The sequence below is a fragment of the Dreissena polymorpha genome, chromosome 6, assembly GCF_020536995.1.
Source record: "Dreissena polymorpha isolate Duluth1 chromosome 6, UMN_Dpol_1.0, whole genome shotgun sequence".
Classification (NCBI taxonomy): Eukaryota; Metazoa; Mollusca; class Bivalvia; order Myida; family Dreissenidae; genus Dreissena; species Dreissena polymorpha.
In genome coordinates, this window is record NC_068360.1 from 41,933,984 (window position 1) to 41,959,001 (window position 25,018).

General features: G+C 35.0%; 1 protein-coding gene and 1 long non-coding RNA gene across 11 annotated transcripts in view; both read left to right on the forward strand.

Moving 5' to 3' along the window:
• Positions 1-19,372, forward strand: part of LOC127834252 (uncharacterized) — a 71,245-nt gene extending 51,873 nt beyond the window's left edge. For 2 of the 10 annotated variants that reach the window (XM_052359939.1, XM_052359949.1), the window contains 9 exons: positions 2,443-2,584; positions 8,108-8,179; positions 9,292-9,363; positions 11,050-11,184; positions 13,764-13,991; positions 14,414-14,672; positions 15,923-16,077; positions 17,417-17,655; positions 18,271-19,372. In XM_052359939.1, coding sequence (XP_052215899.1) covers positions 2,443-2,584; positions 8,108-8,179; positions 9,292-9,363; positions 11,050-11,184; positions 13,764-13,991; positions 14,414-14,672; positions 15,923-16,077; positions 17,417-17,655; positions 18,271-18,509 — 1,541 coding nt within the window. In that variant the 3' untranslated portion in view covers positions 18,510-19,372. The remainder of the gene's footprint in view (positions 1-2,442; positions 2,585-8,107; positions 8,180-9,291; positions 9,364-11,049; positions 11,185-13,763; positions 13,992-14,413; positions 14,673-15,922; positions 16,078-17,416; positions 17,656-18,270) is intronic. The other 8 variants (XM_052359942.1, XM_052359940.1, XM_052359946.1 and 5 more) reach the window with 8 other exon arrangements.
• A 2,651-nt stretch (positions 19,373-22,023) lies between these two features.
• Positions 22,024-23,477, forward strand: LOC127834275 (uncharacterized). Its single transcript, XR_008027856.1, has 2 exons — positions 22,024-22,488; positions 22,975-23,477. It is a non-coding gene; the product is annotated as an uncharacterized LOC127834275 (long non-coding RNA).
• Positions 23,478-25,018: the final 1,541 nt, after the last annotated feature.

Below are 25,018 nucleotides of genomic sequence, written 5' to 3' on the forward strand. Positions count from 1 at the left end.
TTTCAGGTATTTTGTGCACATGATAACATTTTCTTTGTTTGCCTGTACCAGATATCATAATTATATACCTCGGCGTCAGCTCCAATGTGGTATATTAACAAGGGCACATCGTCAGTGTCTCTACAATATACTTCTTAACGCCTGTAGCCTCTATCAATAGCGTCCCTTGAGTGCAATATCATCCGCGTATCTGCCTCCGAATGATTTACACATAGGTTTATCGCATCAAAAGTACTCGACTTTGAATCAACACCACCTGGAAATCCATCCCCTACAACTATATTTGATCCTGCTGGAAGATTTTCTGATTGTTTAGTAATTCGTTTCAGGAAATTCAGCCAAGTCTGCTTTATTGTCATCGTGTGGAATATACGGTTCCCATATTTTCGGAAGAGGAACGTTTGCACTTGTTATGAGCTTCCTAATAGGTCGACGCTTTTCTTAACTCTCCTTATTTTATCGATTAAAAGTCACATCAACTCGGGTAGTGTTAACGCTGAAATGCCTTAAAACAGATGTTACAAAAACAGTTGCATATTGTCCAAATGTTTGACAGTCCATAGGCTTACCAACACTTTGTATAAGCGCGTATCCATCAATTATTGCACATGTTACATCAGTCTTTGTCGGAACAACTTGAGGCTTACTATATAATTGTTCTTTGTAAGTTCTTGGAGCATGTTTGATTTCTTGGTTTCATGCATTTTCAAACTAGCTTTTGCAAATGATAATGGCACATCAGAAAGTTCATGTTCTAGAACAGATGCTGTTTTAACAGCTCTCCCTGAATAAGCTGCGTTAAAAAGTCTCTGCATTAGCCCTCTGTCAGCCTTAAACATCTCTGTCAATTTCCGCTTTTCACTGACTGTCTCCTTATGGAGATATGCAAATGTTTTGGACTGTACCTTTTGATTCTGAGCATAAAATTCAACATTCTGCTGGTTCAGCCTTTTCTCTGCAAATTCCTTGAGTAATGTTTTACTTCAAATTTCATTGGTTAATAAATCATCTGTGATATCATTAGTTGCAACGTCCTTAGATGCTATTGAGGACAGTCTGTTTTTATCTTCATGCACTCTGAATATATTATATGAACCAAAGAGCTGCCTCATTTTTTGATGCACTCTTCCTCTAAAAAAAACTCTCGAATGAGTTCCATCTGCTCTGTTCTTCAATATTCCAATATCTTCGTCATCATAATTTTGATTGAAAAATGTCATGGTACTATTGGAAACTTCAGATCTGTCTGACCACATGATACAAAACCTATCTCTTGCCTGGTCCTGTCTTGTTATTCCAATGATACCCCCTGTCGTTTTACACATTCTGCTTATCCACTCAGTAGCTTGGTCGACAGGTAATCCGTTGAATGCTTTTTATTCAGCGTGACTGCAAAGTGACCTTCTATCAACTCTCTGAACACTTCAGGTGCTGCATATTCTAATGCTTATATGTATGCTAGATATACAGGACCCCAACGGGCATAGTTTGTGTGGGCGTACACTATTAGCCACGGTAGCATCTCGAAAAAGGCTTCAATACGCACCATGGAATCGCCTATTCTTTTGGCTTAAATGAACTTCATAAGGATGTCAACCTAATATAGGTAGGAATTCCAGATAGAAAAGTTCTTAACTTCACTTTTCTCTTTGTCGAATTTTTCTAGTAATTCACCAGGGATTAGATCAGCAGTTTACGATATATGCAGTTAAAACAAGATGAAGAATGTACACTTAAAAACAATGTAATAAGATACTGAAATACACAAATGAATTTCAGTTTTTTGAAAGCGTACGTTGTACTTCATTATATATATAATCGATCCTTTTAATTTTTCTTTTGACTTTACAAATATGTATATAGATTTAACAAAAATTAGAAAAAAAACTATTCCATTGTTTAACAAATACTTTTTGAACATAATATTTTATTCTCTTGATTTTCAATGCCAGTTGGCATGTTTATTTTGGCATAAAAGTGCACTAAATGACCATTTGACCTATATAAGTGAACACTAGAATAGATAAAATTTTATTAGATCTAAGCAGGTTCATTTTCAGACAATATTTCTGCCTTAAACTTTTAAACTTTGGTTGTAAATCACAATGAGATGTATGTCATCTCCTAAACAACTGAAAACTGTACCAATTGATCTTTGACCTAATTAAAAGGATGCCAAGCACTTGAGAAGGTGACATCCCCTCTAGATTTTCAGCAGAGGGTATCTAGATACCAAAAAAAAACATTAGAAGAAGCCATGCCTAAAAAATGCCCGCCAACTTTTTTCCAGGCGTATTTCTCAGATTTTTAGGTTAACTATTATGTGTAACAAAACTTACATACATGCTTAGCTGTGTTTATTGTTCGCATCATGCTGGTTACACAACATTTTGTCCACTATCCTATGTTATGGTATCATTATACTATATTGGCATATTTAAGCATTGTTAACTGCTTGGACAAAAACAAAAGATGAGAATCTCCAGTGTTCAATGAGGGTGATGGCATTAAAAGAAGAAGCAGATGACGTTTTCACAAAATGTCAACAGATATTGTCACCAAAGGAGAGCAAACAAGATACAGGGTAGGTTGTTAAGGAACTATTTTATATGGCCCTGAATAAGGGCATAAAGAAGTCGCTATGTCAATCCAATATTGGGTGTGTAGGTTGTCCTTTGAGATTTAATTTCTGCTTTGCCAGGTTTTAAAGCACATGTGTATTTTAATATTGAAATGTATAATCCTTCCCATGACCAGCTGTCATGCGGTGAACATCTCGCATTCACTTTGATTAATGGTCAATCAAACTTTTTTCTGTCACATGTCATGCAATATCTTTGGTTTTGTGACATTTGAATATCTGATGGGATTGAAATTACTTTGCATTGTCATTCCCTATGACTATAAGACAGTGTTTGGCCACAAAGCCTTAGCTCCTTTTTAGCTCCCATGAGCACACAGATGAGATATTGTGATAACTTACATTCATGACTGAAACAGTCTATTATGTAAAGTTGGAATACGACATTAATTCTAGAATGGACTGTTTCAGCACCGTATGGGCAAGCCCCCTTTGCTCATATACGCATGGGCAAAACCCCTTTGCTCACGCACCGTATGTTTATGAGCAAAGGGGGTTTGCCCATACGGTGCATGAGAGAAGGGGGTTTGCCCATACCGTGCATGAGCAAAGGGAGTTTGCCCATGCGGTGCATGAGTAAAGGTCCATCTATTTTTAATTGATAACTCTATAATTTATGGCTTTAATCGTTGTTTTTATGACCACTGACATTTGCATGGTAAAAACCAAGCAAATGAAGCTGAAACAGTCTATTCTAGAATTAATGTTGTGTTCCAACTTAACATAATATAATGTTCTGACATATATCATTGTACAGTGTGTGTTATCAATACTTAGCTCGTGAGGTCACGTGCTTTCCTAATCTTTATTCAACATAATCAGAACGTTTATCTTTGAAATATCTTATTAAAGATTGTATCTGGGTTAGATGTGTTCACAAACTGGATCATAAGGTAAATTCTGAAAAATCCTTTGTACCACTCTGAAAAGCAAATTGATGAGTTAATCAAAATTAAACTAGATCAGAATGCTTATCTTAACTGTATCAAGCATGTTAATGAAAACTAAGTCATCCGATCTGACAGATGTTATTCCCACGATATAAGCAACCTTTAGGACGAAGTAATGATGAAACTTTGTCAGAATGTTGATCTTTGCCAATTTAAAGCAAAGTTTGAACCTGGATCACGTGTCAAAAACTATGTCAATTCTTAGCAAAACATTGTTTTCCCGTAGAAGCCACTTTTTACACAGTGTTGATGAAACAAAGTCAGAATATTTATTTTGACAAAAGAAAGACAAAGTTTTAATTTGTGTCAGTTGTGTCCTAAAACTAAGTTATCAGGTCAAGTTTTATTTAAACCTTGTTACCACTCTACACGCCTCATGCTTGACTTGATATAAAAGAAACTTGGTAAATCTTGACAATATTCAATCTGGGTCACATCCAACCAGAAACTTTATTGTCCCCTACCGGTTTCACCGTAGGGGACTTATGGTTTTCGCTCCGTGTGTCTGTCTGTCTGTCGGTCTGTCTGTCTGTCTGTGAGTCTGTCTGTATATCACACTTTTCTGTATCCTGCGATAACTAAAAGTTCTCATATTTTTTCATAAAACTTGAAACATGGATAGATGGCAATATGGACATTATGCACGTCATTTCATTTTGTTCCTACGTCGAAAATTTTGGTGGCTATGGCAACAAATATATAAAAAAAAAATTTAATCTGACAATGGTGGAGCCGGTATCTGCTCAGTTATTTGAGATGAGGGCATTGCATTTATTTTTTGGATGTAGGTAGCTAACATGCAGACCAAGTTTGATGGTGCATTTGGGATTATTTGGATCAGGGTCAATGTCACTAACAAACAAATAGTTTTTTCACTAATAACGTGAGTTTGGATCAAGGTATTACACTGACATTCGTCTGTATGAAGTTTATGGAGAACCTAGTTTGAGAGTCATTTTGGGACCAATGGTGATAAAGTCAAATTCACTTTACCCAAAATAGTATATAACATAGTTTATGCTGGAAACCTCATGTTTGCATGGACATATTGTGCTGAAATTGTGTGAACCGGTATTAAATGTGTATGGTTTCTTTGGTTTGCATTGTAACTCGTTTTGTTTTTTATCCCCGCCGAAAAACAAATCGGAGGGGATATAGTAATTGGTCCTGTCCGTCTGTGCGTCCGTCCTTCCGACCGAAACTTTGTCCAGAGCATTACTCCAAATCTATTATATGGATTTACTTTATACTTAGAATTTAAACAGATGGCATCTAGGAGAAGTGCAGTGACCAAGAAACATAACTATCTACCTTAGTTTTTGAATAATCTCCCTTTATATAATTTAAAAAAACATTTTCGTATGGAGCATAACTTTAAATCTACTGAAGGGATTTACTTGAAACTTGAAATATAAACAGATGACAAGTAGGAGATGTGCAGTGACTGAGAACAATTACTCTATTTACCTTAGTTTTTGAATTATCTACCTTTATTGAATTTCAAGTTAAATTTTTGTCCGGAGCATAAATCTTAATCTACTTAAGGGATGTACCTGAAACTTAATATATAAACAGATGTCAAGTAGCAGAAGTGCAGTGACTAAGAACCATAACTCTATCTACCTTATTTTATGAATTATCTCTTTTTTTTTAATTTCAAATTAAATTTTTGTCCGGAGAATAAATCTAAATCTACTGAAGGGATTTACTTGAAACTTGAAATAGAACAGATGGCAAGTAGAAGAATTGCAGTGACTAAGAACCATAACTCTATCAACCTTAGTTTTTGAAGTATCTACCTTTATTTAATTTCAAGTTAAATTTTTGTCCGGAGCATAACTCTAAATCTTATGAAAGGATTTACTTAAAACTAGAAATATAAACAAATGGAAACTAGGAGAAGTGCAGTGAACATGAACCATAAATCTTTCAGCCGTAGTTTTTGAATTATCTCCCTTTTTTATATTTTATTTATTTATAATTTTAAATAAATATTTCATTTAATATCATAGTAAATATTTTAGCTTTTCAATTTTTTCTCCCTTTATCTAATTTTACAATAATATTTTAATTTGAAGACTGAAATATTCACTGAAACATGAATAGATGATTTTAAGGAATAGTACAGTGATCAAGAACATAACTGTTTATATTCTTTTTTTTAATTACCTCCCTTTCTTTCATTTCCGTATATTTTATTCTCTACAGCATAACTCCTACACAATATAACTAATTGCTCCCTGAAATATAAATAGATGACACAGGTGCCATGTTTTACAAATATAATTCTATTCTCTAAAACAAATGTTGTCATACAAACAAACATATTTCGGCGGGGAATTGGCACTACTGTGATACGCTCTTGTTTTTCAAGTTTTCGGTTACATGTACATAAAATTATTTGAAGAAACATTCCACCCAATGAGTTTTTTTGGGTGTTTTGCTCTGATATGTTGTGTGCTGGTAGCTTATGCTCAGACTAAGCCTGGAATTGCATTATACAACTAGGGTTAGTTGAAGTCTATGTCGCTACTTCTAAAATTTAGAAAAACAAGTTTCTGCTCAATAACTTGAATTTGGATTCAGGTATTGCAATGAAATTGTGTGTGGAGGAATTGTACATGAAGACCTTGTACACTATTTTAATATTAATTTAATGAATCAAATGCAATATTCTTGTTTAGGGACATAGTTTCCTACAATAACAGAAGCATTCGTCTTTTTATAAGGATCGGAGTTAGTGTTCGTGTGTCGTATGAATATATATCTTTGAGGAAATTCAAATGATCCGTAAAATTAGATTTAGATTCACATCGTACATGCATGATAGACATGATGGCGAATTCGACTGTACAGACATTTTCGATTTCAGAATTAAATATATGGCTTATTTTGCATTTTTCGACACATGTTCGTCTTAACATTTATTAACCAGGTTTTCGAAGGAAAAAACTGATTATTAGATTGGCGAATGTCGGCGGGCGGGCGAGCTTGCGGGCTGGCGGGCGGAACAAGCTTGTCCGGGCCATAACTTTGTCGTTCATCGTCAGATTTTAAAATCATTTGGCACATTTGTTCACCATCATTAGACGGTGTGTCGCGCGAAAGAATAACGTCGATATCTCCAAGGTCAGGGTCACAATTCGAGTTTGAAGCACAAACATGGCCATAAATGAGTTTGTCCGGGCCATAACTTTGTCGTTTATTGTCAGATTTTAAAATCATTTGGCACATTTGTTCACCATCATTAGACGGCGTGTCGCGCGAAAGAATTACGTCGATATCTCCAAGGTCAAGGTCACATTTTGAGTTTGAGGGTCAAAATGGCCATAAATAAGCTTGTCCGGGCCATTACTTTGTGATTCATTGTGAGATTTTAAAAATCATTTGGCACATTTGTTCACCATCATTAGACGGTGAGTCGCGCGAAAGAATCACGTCGATATCTCCAAGGTCAAGGTCACAATTTGAGTTTGAAGGTAAAACATGACCATACATGAGCTTGACTGGGCCGTTACTATGTCATTCATTGTGACAATTTAAACTCATTTGGCACATGTGTTCACCATTATTGGACGGTGTGTCGCGCGAAAGAATTAAGTCAATATCTCCAAGGTCAAGGTCGCCACAACTAAAAATAGATTTTGAAACAACTATGTAACTATGAAAAATCAGTAACAATGCACATTTTGATTTGGAGTTGTCTCTCTTTATCAGACTTTTTATGAACCCGGTAGGGTGGCATATAGCAGTGGAACTGTCCGTCAGTATGTCAGTATGTGTGTATGTGTGTTTGTCAGTCTGTCCGTCCGTTCGAAAAAAACATTTAACGTTGGCCATAACTTTTGCATTATTGAAGATAGAAACTTGATATTTGGTATGCATGTGTATCTCATGAAGCTGCACATTTTGAGTGGTGGAAGTTCAAGGTCAAGGTCATCCTTCAAGGTCAAAGGTCACACACACACACACATTTCAAAGCGGCGTTCTCATGAAGCTGCACATTTTGAGTTGTGGAAGTTCAAGGTCAAGGTCATTTTTTAAGGTCAAACGTCAAACAAATAAATAATATTTTTTCTTATTTCAAAGCGGCGCAAAAGGGGGCATTGTGTTTCTGAAGAACACATATCTTTCTTTTTCTAATTGAAATCAAGGTCAATTTTACACAAGGGGGTTAACAATACACATTTTGAATTGTCTCCCTTTATCAGACTTTCTTCAACTGAAAACCTGGTTTTGTGACAATTTTGTCCCTTGTTTTAATTTATATTGAATATTTGTATAATACGTTTTTTACACATTTTATATAAATTCATAAATATTTGACAAAATCGTGCATACCCGCTTTAATGATAATATTGCCTTAATATAGGCAGTCAATGATTTAATAGTTGTGTGGATTATAATTGTGAAGCTGTTTAATTTATACATGTATTGAATTATAGTGTAATTATGGTGTGTATACAAATTAAGTACCAAATTACTTTTAATTATATTTTTGCCTTTTTTATTTAAGTTTTCTTGCGTGTAGACATGTATCGGATTATGAGGTTTCGTCTGAGATGGTGGAGGATCCTGAGAAACATAGGTAAAACATAATAACGTTTTATCATATATGCAAATAAATCCATTCTTGGTATTAACACTGTGTTGTATCCCAGTACACTGGGCCATATCAGTGTAAATATCTTGTTTTCTGTATTTTGATAGTTTTTTTTATTTTTGTTTGGAATTGCTATGTGTTGTAGACTGTAATATGCTGTTAAATTTTACATTCATATTGTTTTTATCATAGCCAAGCCTTCACCCCTTAAAAAGGAAGTAATCATTGTCACACCATGAAAGTTTTAGATGGCATACATATGTTAATTTAGATTTTCTGCATGAGTGCTTGTATTTATCATTTCGCTCAGTCTGCTAACACATGCTATGTTTGGTGTTCGCATTCAAAGTTGTAAAGGTTTTTATATTCTCATGAAAACATATTTACTTACAAGTGTTTTTTGTCCTACACAAATATGTAAAAGCTCTTAACAAGTTTCACCAGAGGGTACTTGAGGTGAACATTCTGTCTGTCATCTATGTCTGTCTGTTGATCCCATTGTCTGTATCTTTTTGTTCGTAAGTCCATGTCTCTGCCTTTTGTTATACACAACTTCTGATGTTACTTGAATGAGGCTTGGTAAACATTTAAAGGGAAATTTCATAATTATGTAAGACCCTCTTTTTTCACCATAGGTCAAGGGTCAGGTATCAATTTAGATTCATATCGTACATGCATGATAGACATGCTGGCGAATTCGACTGTACATACAATTTCGATTTCAGAATTAAATATCTGGCTTATTTTGCATTTTTCGACACATGTTCGTCTTAACTTTTATCTTAATTTATATTGAATATGCATAATAAGTTTTTTTACACATTTTATATAAATTAATAAATATTTGACAAAATCGTGCATACCCGCTTCAATGATAATATTGCTTTTATATAAGCAGTCAATGATTTAATAGTTGTGTGAATTATAATTGTGAAGCTTTTTTAATTTATACATGTATTAAAAACATGTGGAGCAATATGACCATAAGTTGTGTCATCTGAACATGTATGCATATATGAATCATAGTGTAATTATGGTGTGTATACAAATTAAGTACCAAATTACTTTTAATTCTATTTCTGCCCTTTTTATTTAAGTTTTCTTGCGTGTAGACATGTATCGGATTATGAGGTTTCGTCTGAGATGGTGGAGGATCCTGAGAAACATAGGTAAAACATAATGACGTTTTATCATATATGCAAATAAATCCATTCTTGGTATTGACACTGTGTTGTATCCCAGTACACTGGGCCATATCAGTGTAAATATCTTGTTTCTGTACGGCGGCGTCCCCTGTTTTCTTGTCCGGGGCATAACTTTTCAAGTACTTGAGATATCAACTTCAAACTTCACAGATGCATAGATCTCAATGAGAGGGGTGGGGGGGGTGCAGTGCACAAGAACCATAACTCTTTCTTCCCTACTTTTTGAGTTATAGCCCTTTGTTATTTGAAATTCGTAATTTTTGTGCAGGGTATATCTTTAAAAGTGTTTGAGATATTGACTTGAAACTTTATAGATGCAAAGATCTCATTTAGGGGAAGTGCAGTGCACAATAACCATAATCCTTGTTTACCTACTTATTTAGTAATTGCCATTTGTTTTTTGAATACTTAATTTTTGTCCGGATAATATCTTATATAAAAGTATTTGAGATATCGACTTGCAAATTGATAGATGTACGGATCTCATTAGGGGAAAGTGCAGTGCACAATAATCATAACTCTTGCTTCCCTACTTTTTGAGTTATTTCCCTTTGATTTTAGAATACTTATTTTTTGTCCACAGCATATCTTTAAAAAGTATTTATGATATTGACTTGAAACTTATTAAATGTATATATCGCATTGAGGGGAAGTGCAGTGCACAGATGCAATAATTATTTGGTTTCATACTTTTTAAGTTATTGCTCAACAAGCGACACATCCGGCTCGCGGAGTTTTAGTTATTATGCCCCCCTTCGAAGAAGAGGGGGTATATTGTTTTGCACATGTCGGCCCGTCGGTCCGTCCACCAGATGGTTTCCGGATGATAACTCAAGGATCATGAAACTTCATAGGTACATTGATCATGACTGGCAGATGACCCTTATTGATTTTCAGGTCACTAGGTCAAAGGTCAAGGTCACAATGACTCGTAATAGTAAATTGGTTTCCAGATGATAACTCAAGAATGCTTAGGCCTAGGATCATAAACCTTCCTAGGTACATTGATCATGACTGGCAGATGACCAATGTTGATTTTCAGGTCACTACGTCAAATGTCAAGGTCACAGTGACAGAAAACGTATTCACACAATGGCTGCCACTACAACTGACAGCCCATATGGGGGGCATGCATGTTTTACAAACAACCCTTGTTTGTTTTTCCTTTCCCAGTTTATATTTTCTGCATACCTTGTTCTCATGGAAATCTATTGTGATCATCTTTTTTGAGTTTTCCTATTGTATTTAATAGGAACTTTATATGACTGGTTAATGACTGCTTTAAATTTCATTTTTAGAAAGAATCCTTGGTTGCAAGCTGTTGCACTGTTTAGTTCCTCTTTTAAAACTTTAATGTAAAGGAGTTGTCATGTAATCACAATGCAAACGTTTTCAATATGATCCATTATCATGTTTTTTGATAAGCGTAGATAATTTAAATTACAATTTGATGAATATATCATTAAGATATGAAGGTGACACAGTTATACACATGCTTCCAACTGTATAGTTTGTATACTTTTTAATTGTATAAAACAATGCGAGCAACATATATAAAAGCCTATTACATGTACATTAAGTATTCTTTATTTTATGCCTTTGAAAATTATAGTTCTTACATTTGCATTTGTTATATATATGCTTTTTCAGTGAAACACAACATCATCAAACTCAGCCAGTACCTGATATGGTGGAAATACTTGATAGTGAAGATGAGGAACTTCAGATTGCTTTGATAGAGAGCCTTGAAAGCTCTGAAGCCATTGTAAATCTACCAGATATTCAGTAATCTTTTGTTTGCTTATGTTTGCAAAAATTATCAAATACCATATGTGAACGCCTTAGAAAAAGCTGTATATAGGATCTGGCACGAGTTGTCATATCATACCATATTTTATTAAACGAGTTCAGGAATATTGTTAGTAAGCGAGCCTTTGGCGAGCTTACTAACGAATTTCCTGGACGAGTTTAATAAAATATGATATGATATGATAACGAGTGTCAGATCTTTTTTATCACATGCTTTTAAATGAGCATATTAAACAATTATTTACGCAAACATAATGATAAATCCCGAATGTTGTTTACATTTCGTGACGTCATTTGACGCATTGCAGCAAAATAGCAAAATGCGATTGGTTAATAAACGAAAACTAAGCCAATGAAAACGCTTAAAAAATGCTGTATTTCACCTGTGTAATATAAATAAATATGCAATGGTTGTATTACATGGGAAACAGGGTATAGCATGTGATAAATAGATGTTAGCAACTAAAGGGTGTTTTTGGAAAACAGCCATATGGGAACAAAAAAATTACCAGGTCAAATCTGGAAGAACCTCGTTAACATTTTAAGTATTTTAAGCGATATTTGCATTTTAAAAACATTTTTATTGTTTGCATTCTTTATAAATGTATTATAAGACATAGGAGCTCAACGTCGAGATTGTTATTTTATGCCCCCGGTAGGGTGGCATATAGCAGTTGAACTGTCCGTCCAACCGCAAACTTTAACATTGGCCATAACTTTTGCAATATTGAAGATAGCAACTTGATATTTGGCATGCATCTGTATCTCATAGAGCTGCACATTTTGAGTGGTGAAAGGTCAAGGTCATCATGCAAGGTCAAAATCAAAATCCAAGGGAGGTAACAAGCTTTTAAGGGAGATATTTTATATACCTGCCAAATGATAAATATAAATTTTATTTAAAAGCAGCGCAGTAGGTGGCATTGTGTTTCTGACAAACACATCTCTTGTTTCAGTGCAGTTTTGCATTTAAACATTGACCCAAGAAGTAAACTCAAGGTGTATGATCTTTTTTGCCCCAAACCTACCTTTCATAATTTAATTTAAATTTGAATGTATCGGTATAAACCCAAATCAAGGGAAGTCACTCTGTAACGAAATTGCTGATAAAATGGTGTCTATCACTCCTTTTAAGCTCACCTGTCATGTAGTGACAAGGTGAGCTTTTCTGATCTGTATTTGCCGTTGTCCGTGTGTACGTTATGCCCCAGGGATCACTTGTTTACAAAAGATTATATAGGGAAAGTCTTTAAAAATCTAGCCAGAAAATATAAGGCCTAGAGCTTTTACCTTTGATATAGACTGTATAGCATTGTCTAGTGAACTTATGCTAAATTTGTTCAAATTATGACTTCAGGGTTAATTTTGAACCTACCCCATTTGTCACTTGATTTTACATAGGTTTCTATATGGAAACACCCCAAATCGTCCCCTTAGATCAGAGCTTAAATATTAGATATATAAGATTTTTTATTTGGACCTGTACCAAGTTCAAATCATGATCTTTGGATCTCTACCTATTGACCTACTTCTTTGACATAGTGACTTACTTCTTGTTTTTGTAGCTACAGCTAAAAGTATGCACAGTTCAAGATGTATAATATAACTTTTAAATCAGCTGACCTGTCTTTTAAAAGCTATTAAAAGCCATAAAATTTGCACAGTTTTAGATGTAGAATGGAACTTTAATATCAGCATACTCGTACTTGAATTTTGACATAGTGAACTATGTTCTAGTTTTTTTTAGGTGTGACCACATATTTTTAAACTACCGGCCCAGATTGTCTGAATTTGACCCAAGGACGAATTTTCAGCATGTTCTACAGATGAGCAAAGTAGGGCCATCTTGGCCATCTTATTAGGTCACCTGAGCACTTTGTGCTCATGGTGTGTATTGTGATCGCCTGATGTCCGTCTGTCCGTCCATCAATAATGTCTTGTCCGCATGATAGAAGATTCATTTTATATCTGATTTGAATTTAAGTTCACCTAGTGACCTATTTCTATTGGTTAACCTACTTGAATGAAATTTGAACCTCACATTATAGTTTAGAATCCCAAATTTAATCAACACCTTAAATGATTCTGACCTACTTTCTTATAAATTATCGACCCAGGGAGATCTGATATGGCCCTTTTCATGTATAGACCCATTGATATGTCATGTAATTTGTTGAAATCAGAACTAAGATGACTCAGGTTGGCCACTCTGGGCCCTCTTGTTTATTTTTAGACTACCGAAACCTTAGCGATAAATTACAAAAGTTTTTTGTATTTGGGCAAAATATAATTATGTACGTTGAGTTGACTTCTTCGGTCATTGTATAAATGCAAAAAAGAGCTGAAAAAAGGGTGATCTTGGCTCCGAGCTCCTATTTCAGATATAAAAGGTAATCGCCATAGGCTTGGCTACAGATAAATTATGTCAAACCACTTTCAGATCCTTAAATATCATTGCAGTAAATGTACATGTATGTGGTCATGAAATCTTGCGTTTGCTTGATTATTACATTTCTAAAGTGATGGGTTGTTAACAGTGATCTCTTAATATTTAGAACTGATCTTGACCCTGAAGACAATCTGCAAAGTGTCCTTAAGGCATTCCAGGTTGGGACAGTTGATAAAGAATCTGTAACAAAACTGCTGGTCATGCGCAGTGATGTTTTAAATACGGCATTGAAAGGCTTGAACAGAAAGAAAATAAACTTCAAATCATCTCTCTATGTCAAGTTTTCTGGAGAGATAGGAGAAGATCAGGGAGGTCCAAGGAGAGAGTTTTTTAGGTAAATTATTAGTTCACCTGAGCATGAAGTCTGTGGTCAATGTCTATTGTGGCAGTCGTCAACAGTTGGCTCGCTTACCTCAAGATGCCACAATTATGACCAAGATTTAATGATACTTGTTTATCTTAACAAAATCTATGTCAAGGTAGAATGTTATTATCTTGATAAATACATTTTCACTGAATGTGTATAAATTTGTCATTTAAATTCACCTTTTGCACTGTTATCACTGGATAATGCCTGTTATATATATACTCCCATTACCATTGGTAATGGGGGCTATATAGGAGTCACTTTGTCGGTCTGTCGGTCTGTCTGTCCCGAAAGTTTGTTTATCTTGACAGTGTTAAATATGAATATGGATCTAATGTGAGGAAAAACAAGACCACCTATGTTTATCAGATTCTCTTGTGTCTTTACAGATTAGCACTGAAGGCCTTGCAGGACTCTGGGTTCTTTGAGGGACCAGAAACTACTAAAATCTTCTCTCACAACATTTCATTGTTGGACACGGACCAGTATAGGGTTATTGGAAGATTAGTGGCATTGTCTCTGGTTCATGGTGGGCCTGGCATCCATTTCCTTCACCCTGACCTGTACAACCTAATGGTTGGCAAACCATCAAAGATGGAAGACCTTGAAGAACTGCTACCTGCAACCACATGTGACATGTTACAACAGGTATGACTACAAGATGATTTTGAATGAATGTTTCTGTTCATGCAGCAATCGAAGTAATCTTATTGCTCTTGTACCCATTATATATCACTTGATTTAACACAATAAAACCAGTGTTTTATTAAATTAGGACTATTTGGAAATAGGTATACAATATTCAGGTTTTTATTATTTCTCAATTTTAATCACCTATTACATTCGAAGTACATTAAGGTTAAGGATATAAACAGAAAACAATCCATTATGTTAAAAAATTGTCTGAATTGTCTGAAGCGCGTACCACCAAGGATCGTCTAACAAGTGCTCATGATTCGTTCTTATGATTTTGTGATCTCCGTCGTCGGTCCGTCCGTTACCTTTTTAGCTCAACTTTACGAAGTAAAAAGAGAGCTTACCATCATCCTCTTGCGTTGGCGTTTGCGTCCGCACCCACACGTTGGGTTGAAAATTTGATGCACTTACACTTTATCTGTTTTATTATACTCCCATATAGGAGACACTTTGTCGGTCTGTCGGTCGGTATGTCCCAAAAATTTCATCCGATCTCCACCAAACTTGATCAGAAGTTGTATCTAGATGATGTCTAGATGATTATTTAAACAATTTCTCCTCCAATACTGCTTGGTCAAATACAACGAAACATGGTACAGTTTTTATCTTTTAAATGTATAACTGCTTTGGTATTTGGGCAACATGTACAACAAAGTTTGTTCAATTGAACTTTGACCTTGGGTGACCCTTATCTTCACTCAGTGACCTTTTCTTAAATGTGTATGATATTTTGAGCCTTTGATTTGAAATTTAGACAAGTTGTACTATATGGATTGCTTAATTGATTGGGTGACCTTAGATGACCTTTATCTTTACCCAGCGCCCTACTTTTGCATTTTTAGCTCACCTTAGAGTTGGCCCACCATTACATTTGACCTTCGAATGGGCTGTTCAGTTATTTACCGGTATAAAGAAAATGTTCATTCAATGTATGAGTCCTCTCTATAAGTTCCTTTGTGGATCAGAACTGCCTCAGATGAGCGCTTCAAGGCCAGTGGAACCTTTCCTGATGCAATCACGTAATAAAGCTATATGGAGTCAAGGTTGAAGAAATTATTGGACTTCACTTGGGAAATACAGTATAGTGGCCTATTGATAGCACTCCACTATAAAAGTACAGTACTGTGTGTACAAAGAAATGATATGACATGGTTTTCATTATTACTTTTCGTACATTTATTATTATCAGTTATCTTTAACAGTTGAGAGATGCTGATGATGAGGATAAAAAGGACCAGTTCCTCTCAAGATATGCTGATCATCTCTTAGATCTTGGCATTCCCAACGTAAACCATTTAGTAAGGCATGAAAAGGCCAATTTAATTCAAATCATCAAGAAGCAATACATTTACTACAGGTAGGTGCCTTAAACTTTTGACTACATTGTTGAAATATGTGGTTGTATAATTTCATAAAGGAAACAATACTTAACATTAATTTGTGCCATGCCATGTTTTCATCAGGGTAAATAAGAAAAGTCAGAAACATTACAATCAGGAGCATGACCAGATTATGAATCACCACTTTGCAAATTTTTTATTTAGCATATCTTTTGGCAGTTTATGTATTTTCTTCTTTGAACTTTGTGATGCTGGTGCTATTTTGGATTCAAGACCATCCGGTCCTGTGTGTCCCATCCTCTCTGTCCTATCTAAATATTTTCTTGAATATCTCTTGAACTCAAACAGATATTGACTTGAAACTTAACACAACCTTTTTATGGCTGTAAAACAAATTGGGAGTCCAAATTCCATTAATCTGATTTATATATTGATGAACTTATTCCCCTTTTCAACTAAGAAAATGTCCCAAAACTGTGTTTTCTTTCATTTCTCAGGAGTTGGGCTTGAAACTTTACACAGCTGTAAATGGCAATAAAACAACTAGACATGTCAAGTTCCATAACTTATTCTTCTATTTTGATGAAATTATCTTCTTTTTTCGACTTTTGTCTATAATCTGTTTTGTGTCAAGGCCCTGAAGGGGTGATACAGGGCAACATATAACATGCATTTTTTGGGAATTTAAAGGAGCCTTTTCACATTTGGGTAAATTGACAAAATGGAAAAAAGTTGTTTCAGATTCGCAAACTTTGGTTTTAGTTATGATATCTGTGATGAAACAGTAATACTGAACATTTACCATGCTCTAAAATAGCCATTATGTGCATTTTTTGACGATTTAAAAACCTGAAAATTATAAAGCGTTGCAACGCGAAACGAATTAATAATTTGGAGAGTTCTATTGTTGTCGTTATATTTTGTGAAACTACGAGGATTGCTTATATCAAGTATAAAATACATCTGTCATTGTGTCCAGAAGGATGGCCGAGTGGTCTAAGTAGTAGACATTATACTCCAGGACTCCGGGGGTCAGTGGTTCGAGCCCTGCTGAGGATTAATTTTTTTTCTTTTTTTTTAAATTTTATTCTTGATTTGTTAATGGGGATTTTAAGATCCAATCTTTACATTTATCAATATAAAGCATTTAATGACAAACTTGAAAACAAGCCAAAATCTGTGAAAAGGCCCCTTTAAGCTATTAATTTTATGAAAATAGCATAAACTGTAGCTTTGGAGGTAATTATCATATTTAGTGACAGTTCTTGTTTTTTCATTTGTCCATCCAGAGAACAGTTACGTTTAATAAAGGTATATTACTGTATTTTAATGCAAATATTCTTTTATGTTCTGCAGGATATCAGGAGAAATATCTCAATTTACTACCGGAATGAATGATGTCAACCTTGCATGGGACATGGTCAAATCACACGCAGAGTTATTCGAGCCTTTGTTTTGCTTTCATCCAAAAGAGATCACAGGTGAAGAAATGATACGATTGTTCAAAATGAACTACAGTTTGGTGGGGTCCAATGACAGGGCCCTTGAAGATGTTTCAGTATATGGCTGGGAGGCGTTTCTACAGTCTATTGAAGGTAGATATTGTAGTTCATATTTCATAACATAGGTTGAATTTTAAAATAATGAATGAATCATTTTAGCTTCAACACTGAAGGCCAAAGATATTTTTGTATATTATTGAGTCACAAAATTCTGCAAAATTAGACCATTTCATTAAATCTCAGTATTAATTTTTTGTTCACCTGAGAACAAAGCTTTTATGGTAAGCATTTCTGATCCTTCAGTGTTTGTTGTTTTGGTCAACAATTGGACTATAATAAACACTCTAAAAGGCCACAGTATCAACCAAAATGTGTCAGAATGTTCAAATAGACAATATCTAGGTCCAGTTTGAATCTGGGTTATACGGGGTCAAAAACTCATGACTTGAATCTTAACAAAAGCTAAGTGAACACTGCAAAGGCCATTTTTGTTATGATCTTAAACAAATATTTATCTGAACGATATCAAGGTCAAATTTGAATCTGGGTACTGCTGGGCTTAAAACTAGGTTCCAGGGTCAAATCATAGCAAAACCTGTTGATATTTGGAAAGCTTTATATAGTTACACATTGCTTTGTTCATCAGGTCTGTTGGGTACTATAAGGGCATCTTTTCCCTATTATTTCATATAATATGCTTTTTTTCAGCTGGTGACATTGATGTAACATTATCAGAAGTTATTGCCTTTGTGACGGGGGCTGACTGTTTCCCACCTTGTGGATTTTCGAAGTTGATAGATGTGGACTTCTACACTTGTGGAGACAGACTTCCATCTGCTTCAACTTGTGCTCTCCAGCTGTGGTTACCAAGAGTCAATAACCCTGATATGATTTCCAAACTTATGTACAGGGCTTTAAAAGAATCATATGGTTTTATGAAAAGTTAGGTTATATGGTTTAGTTTGGTGGATGTACATTTTTGTATTGTAAAGGAAGTAACATGTAGGTAGAAAAATAGTTAATGTGTTTCCTGACTGTTTAAAATAAGTTATTTTACCAGATTGAATACTGGTATATAAGAGACTTTGCTTTAAATAGATGTCCTTGAGGGTGTACAATTACACTGTGCTTAAATGTTGCGATATACAATTGGAGAAAACATGCTTAGGCACAGCACTTCAATTTACATTTTGAACTCACTTAAAACTGTGCTCTTCACGTTTTATTTTTCGAGCACATTTCAATTCTGAGGCTTACCGGTAGTTTAATCATGCATGTTTTCTTTGAAGTAACAGAAACAATACAAGTAATAACATGATCTAGTGTGTTGATTACGTGTAAGGTTTTCTTGATGTGGGTGTATGCTCTAGGGACATTTGAAATCCTGGCATGTGTGGCTCCAAAAGAGATTGATAATAACTAAATACTGTATGTATTGTATATGATATGAGCTGCATCATGCTAAAATCAGTCTTATGCCAAATGCAACCAGCATAATTCCAGCAACCCTGTCTGCATATGAGACCATGCATTCTAGTGTGACTTTATAGCAGTCTGGGTAGCTCCTTTGCAGACTGCGCAAATGAGCAGGCTGGTCTAAATCTATGCTGGCCGCATATGGCATAAGACCAAGTTGTGCATGATACTGGTCATAAATGTTCCCGGCAACCATGTGCTATTCTGTAGGAGGGTCTGACTGTGATTTTGTTGTGATGACTTGTGACTGTGATTGGTCTTGTTTGTATGTTATAACTGGCATTGTTTCCAACCCACACAGTGGTTATTTATTACAGAATATGTGCGAATCGTACAACACCCGGTAGGGTGGCATATAGCAGTTGAACTGTCCGTCAGTATATTAGTCCGTCCGTCCGTCCGAAAAAAAACTGTTACGTTGGCCATAACTTTTGCAATATTGAAGATAGCAACTTGATATTTTGCATGCATGTGTATCTCATAAAGCTGCACAGTTTGAGTGGTGGAAGTTCAAGGTCAAGGTCATCCTTCAAGGTCAAAGGTAACAAAAAAAATATAATAATTTCAAAGCGGCGCAATAGGGGGCATTGTGTTTCTGACGAACACATCTCTTGTTATAGACATTATTAGCAGTCATAACACAATTGTAAATGATATATTTGTTACTTTTCTTTAGGGATATGAATTGTAAAATTTATTTTGAAAATCCTTGGTTGTTTTGAGCGGATATAATGTCAATCTTGAATTTTTCAATATTAAAATAGGAAGTGATGTAAAACATTTCTGTGACTCAATATTATGAAAATTATTGCTTAAAAAAATATGAGGATATTTCCCAATGTTTTGAATCTCAGAGTCGGAGGCTTGACTGTGTACATTCTACTGAAGCTTTAGTGGTTATACAGCACCATGCATGTGAACAAGAAGGGTACAACTTAATTTTCCTGAACATGATTTCCCCTCTACAATTATTCATTATTATATGAATGCCTGGTCATTTTCCTGATTTGGTTTATTCGGTATGATTGGGACATAAATTGCTCATGTTCCTGATAATCTTCGGGTTATATAGAAAGGTCAGAAAAAAAAGTTGTTTGTGTGTAAGCTCCTGGTGTTCAGTAGAATGTACTACTCTGGCTCTGTGATTCCTAACTGATGAACGATTCTCAATTGTGCTTGTGTCTTCTATGTTTTGATAGTATAATTGAAATGTGTGTTCTCTAGTCAATAATTACTCTGGCAAATTATTTATTTTGAAAGTAGATGAGGTGTTAATTACTTTTTCGAGTTTGTTTAGAATAATACAAAACCATTTAACTACTTTAAGTGCTCACAAAAATGTGTTCTTGCCTTTAAAATTGCTTGTGAAAAATAAGTACTTTCGTTTAACGATTTTTTGTATGAAAACAAAGTATGCATACAAAATATGGTCAGAAAACCGTGGATATAAAGTTGATATGATAGAATGAAAAGTGGCGTAAATGTAGATTGGATGTGTTCTATGCTTTAAATGTTATTAATTTTCATTCAAATGTTCATGTATTTTCATGTCAATTGTATTTGACAAGATTGGTGTGTGATGATAAGTCTGAAATTACATGAATTGTATACATGAATGTATTTTGTGTATTTAACACCAAGGATGAAGTTGACCAGTGCTGTGTGGTGTTCTAGATTTCTAGATTTTGATGTAGCAGTGGTAATTGGGGTTATTAAGTTGTTGTCAACATGAAGTCTGCATCACTGTTTATGTTCAGTAGTGATGTAACATGCCTAGCGCATTTATAATAAATGGTTTCGTATTGTTAGATATTTGCATTCCATTACAACATTTGGATATATTTTTGCAAGTTATAAAGCATTGTTTTGGTGCATTTTATTACAAACAACATCTTAAGCCTGCAAGTTTAATTTGGAAAATAATTCAAAGAAATGTATTAACTTGCCAAACAAATATAAGCAAATACCTGATAATTACTTGAAGCACCAATGTGCTACATATTTAGAAGCACAGGCTTATTTGGGATGACACTTTCTGCATATACTTGATTTTAATATAGAAGAGACAACATTAAAACGAAAAATTTCATAAACATGGAAAGTGTCTTCCTTGATTAGCCTTAACGGGATGCACTGGCTAATCAGGGACTACACTTTACACACATACATTAAGTCTGGTTTTCTCAGAATCCAGCTCATTAACATGCTTATATTATACAGCAATTTTGAGTTAAGTGTTTCAATGTAAGTACGACGTTAATATTGAGGTTTTAAAGTTGGAAGAGCAATACAATCTATGACAATTCTGAAATTCTTTTTTCTCACTATATAAGAGTTTGGTTATTGACATTCAAACTTTAAATCATTTTTATTCACAGCACAATTTATATCTAAAGTTCTAAAACTTGAAAACAACAATTCTTTCGTCTTAATATTCTTTCTCATGTTGTGCAATAGGAGGAAGCCCAACTCATATAACTAGAATACAGAGCATGTTTCACCAATTATTATTCATTACATGGGCTCATGTTTTCTTCATACACATTTTGTTGTACTTTCAGTATGTAATTTGTCAGTTTAGATTAAGTGCATAATTTGTTTTTTGTAGTTATTGTTCGGCATTCTTAACATATTTAGAGTTATTTGATGTCTTCATTATACCCATATTACCATTGGGACTATATAGGGTCACTTTTTCGGTCGGTCGGTCTGTCCCGAAATTTCATCCGATCTTCACCAAACTTGGTCACAAGTTGTATCTAGATGATGTATAGGTCAAGCTTGAATAAGGATCATGCCGGGTCAAAAACTAGGTCACGGGGTCACTTAGTGTGTTTTAAACCGAAAATTTATCCGAACCATAACTATGTCATTTATTGTTAGATTTTAAAATAACTTGGTACATTTGTTCACCATCATGGGACGGTGTGTTGTGTGAAAAAAGTACGTCGATATCACCAAGTTCAAGGTCACACTTGGAGTTCAAGGTCACACTTGGAGTTCAAGGTCAAATGCTTGTCCAGGTCATAACTTTATCATTTATTGTGAGATTTAAAAATCATTCGGCAAATTTGTTCATTGGACGCAGGTCGCGCGAAAGAATTACGTCGATATCTCCAAGGTTAGGGTCAGACTATGAGTTCAAAAATCAAAATGGCCATACATGAGCTTGTCCGGGCAATAACTTTGTCGTTCATTGTGAGATTTTAAAATCATTTGGCACATTTGTTCACCATCATTGCACGGTGTGTCGCGCGAAAGAATTACGTTGATATCTCCAAGGTCAAGGTCACATTTTAAGTTCAAAGGTCAAAAATTGCCATAAATGAGCTTGCCCGGGCCATAACCATGTCATTCATTGTGAGATTTTAAAATCATTTGGCACATTTGTTCATTATCATTGGACTGTGTGTCGCGCGAACGAATTACGTCGATATCTCCAAGTTCAAGGTCACACTGTGAGTTCAAAGGTCAAAACTGGCCATAAATGATCTTGTACGGGTCATAACTATGTCATTCATTGTGAGATTTTAAAATTACTTCGTACATTTGTTCACCATCATTGGCCGGTGTGTCGCGCAAAAGAATTACATCGATATCTCCAAGGTCAAGGTCACACTTTGAGTTCGAAGGTCAAACATGGCCATAAATGATCTTGTCCGGGCCATCACTATGTCATTCATTGTGAGATTTTAAAAGTACTTGGTATATTTGTTCACCATCATTTGCTGGTGTGTCGCGCAAAAGAATTACATCGATATCTCTAAGGTCAAGTTCACACTTTGAGTTCAAAGGTCAAAACTGGCCATACATGAGCTTGTCCGGGCCATAACTATGCCATTCATTGTGAGATTTTTAAATCATTTTGCACATTAGTTCACCATCTTTGGCTTTTGTGTCGCGCGAAAGAATTACGTCGATATCTCCAAGGTCAAGGTCACACTGTGAGTTCAAAGGTCAAAAATGGCCATAAATGATCTTGTCCGGGCCATAACTATGTCATTCATTGTGAGATTTTTAAATTACTACGTACATTTGTTCACAATCATTGGGCAATGTGTCATGCGAAAGAACTACGTCGATATCTCCAAGGTCAAGGTCACACTTGGAGTTCAAAATTGAAAAATGGAAATTAATAAGCTTGTCCGGGCCGTAACTATGTCATTCATTGTGAGATTTTAAAATGACTCTGTACATTAATTGTGTTCACAGTCGTGTCATGCGAATAAATGCAAGAGTTCAAAGGTCAAAATGGCCATAAATAATAATGGCATAATAATTCTTAAAATCGCCATAAATTAGATTGTTTTGTTATGTGAAGTCGGCATGCAAAATAGTCTGTGTCAATGCGACACGTGGAGGTATACGTCACGTCTGTGACGAAGCTCTAGTTCAGTTTGAACTTTGTCAAGCTTTGGCTGATAAACTACTTATATGTGTGTTTGATATTTGTTTTCTCTCTCATTGTTACATCAGAATATTACAAATGGCAGTTAAGATTCGATGAACACTGTATAAATAATAATGTGGAAACAGCAAATTTCACATTTTTAATAAACAAATTGAAATAACTCTGAAAAGCCTGGTGTGAAATGACTGATTATCAAATTATCCACCCCATTTTATGTCAAAAACATTTATAGAAATTTTCTTATTTTGGTGTATAAATAAACGCGGACCCAAAGGTCAAGGTCACAGAGGTGAAATTTCTTGTGTGTATGGAAAGGCCTTGTCCATATACACATGGATACCAAATATAAAGCTAATACCTTAAGAGACATATAAGTTATGAGCATATTTCAAAAAAGTGTGACGGACAGTGCGATCACTATGCCACCTTTGGGGGCATACAAATTTGACAGTATAAGGTCAGTCAAGATATCAATCAAGATGTCAAACCGTTCCAACGGAAAAAAGTAGATGCATGTAAAAGTAGATATGTCACAACAGCGCATGCGCAATACATATTCATAGGGGACATCTGAAAATAGCTAGGTTAAAGTTAAACACTACTAAATAGAACTGCTCTTTATTTCATCTAGATTTTACTTATTTCACAACGTTATTTTGCCATTTTCTTGCATATCAGAGACCTCTTCCTGTGAAAACTAAAACTAAAAGTCAGAAGAAAACGGGACTTAAGCTTTTCATTTGGAAATTACGCTTCAATTCCTTACTGAAATAAATTCTCAGGTAAATACTTTCCAAGGTGTGAGATAATCACGCAGAACTCAATAAGATGCCGTTAATGCGTCCAGGATCAAGATAGAGTGAATCAAATCACGATAACGATGGCTATAACGTTTGATTTTGCGGCAATCGCAGCCTGTAACATAGGAGATTTATGTATTATTTTCAAATTAAAAAGACAAGAGGGCCTGAAAGGCCCAAAGTCGCTCACCTGAGATAACAAGATATTATTGGGACAAATCTTTTGACCAAGTTTCATGAAGATCGGAAAATAAATGTGGCCTCTAGAGTTTTAACAAGGTTTTACTATAGCCATATAAGGAAAAATGCCCCGCCCCCTGGCAGCCATGTTTTTCAAACAACCGGCATCATTTTTTAACTCTTCCACGATATTATCGGGATGAATCTTCTGACCAAGTTTTATGAAGATCAGACAGTAAATGTGGCCTCTAGAGTGTTAACACCATATAAGTAAAAATGCCCCGTACCTTGGAAGCCATGTTTTTCAAGCAAACATAATTATTTTCGAACTCATCCATGATATCATTGGGACCAATCTTCTGACCAAATTTCATGAACATTGGACAACAAGAAACCGTCGGAGACGGGTGATGCTTCCCAAAAAATTTTTGTCACAATATTACACTATATATTCAGATAAAAGGAAACGTCTTGAGGGGCATAACTTTGGACAAAATAATACGATGGATGGTTTAGCAACTTAAAAATTACAAAGGGCCATAACTCTCTAAATAAATCATCTAACCAGAACCCACAAATAACATGCGCA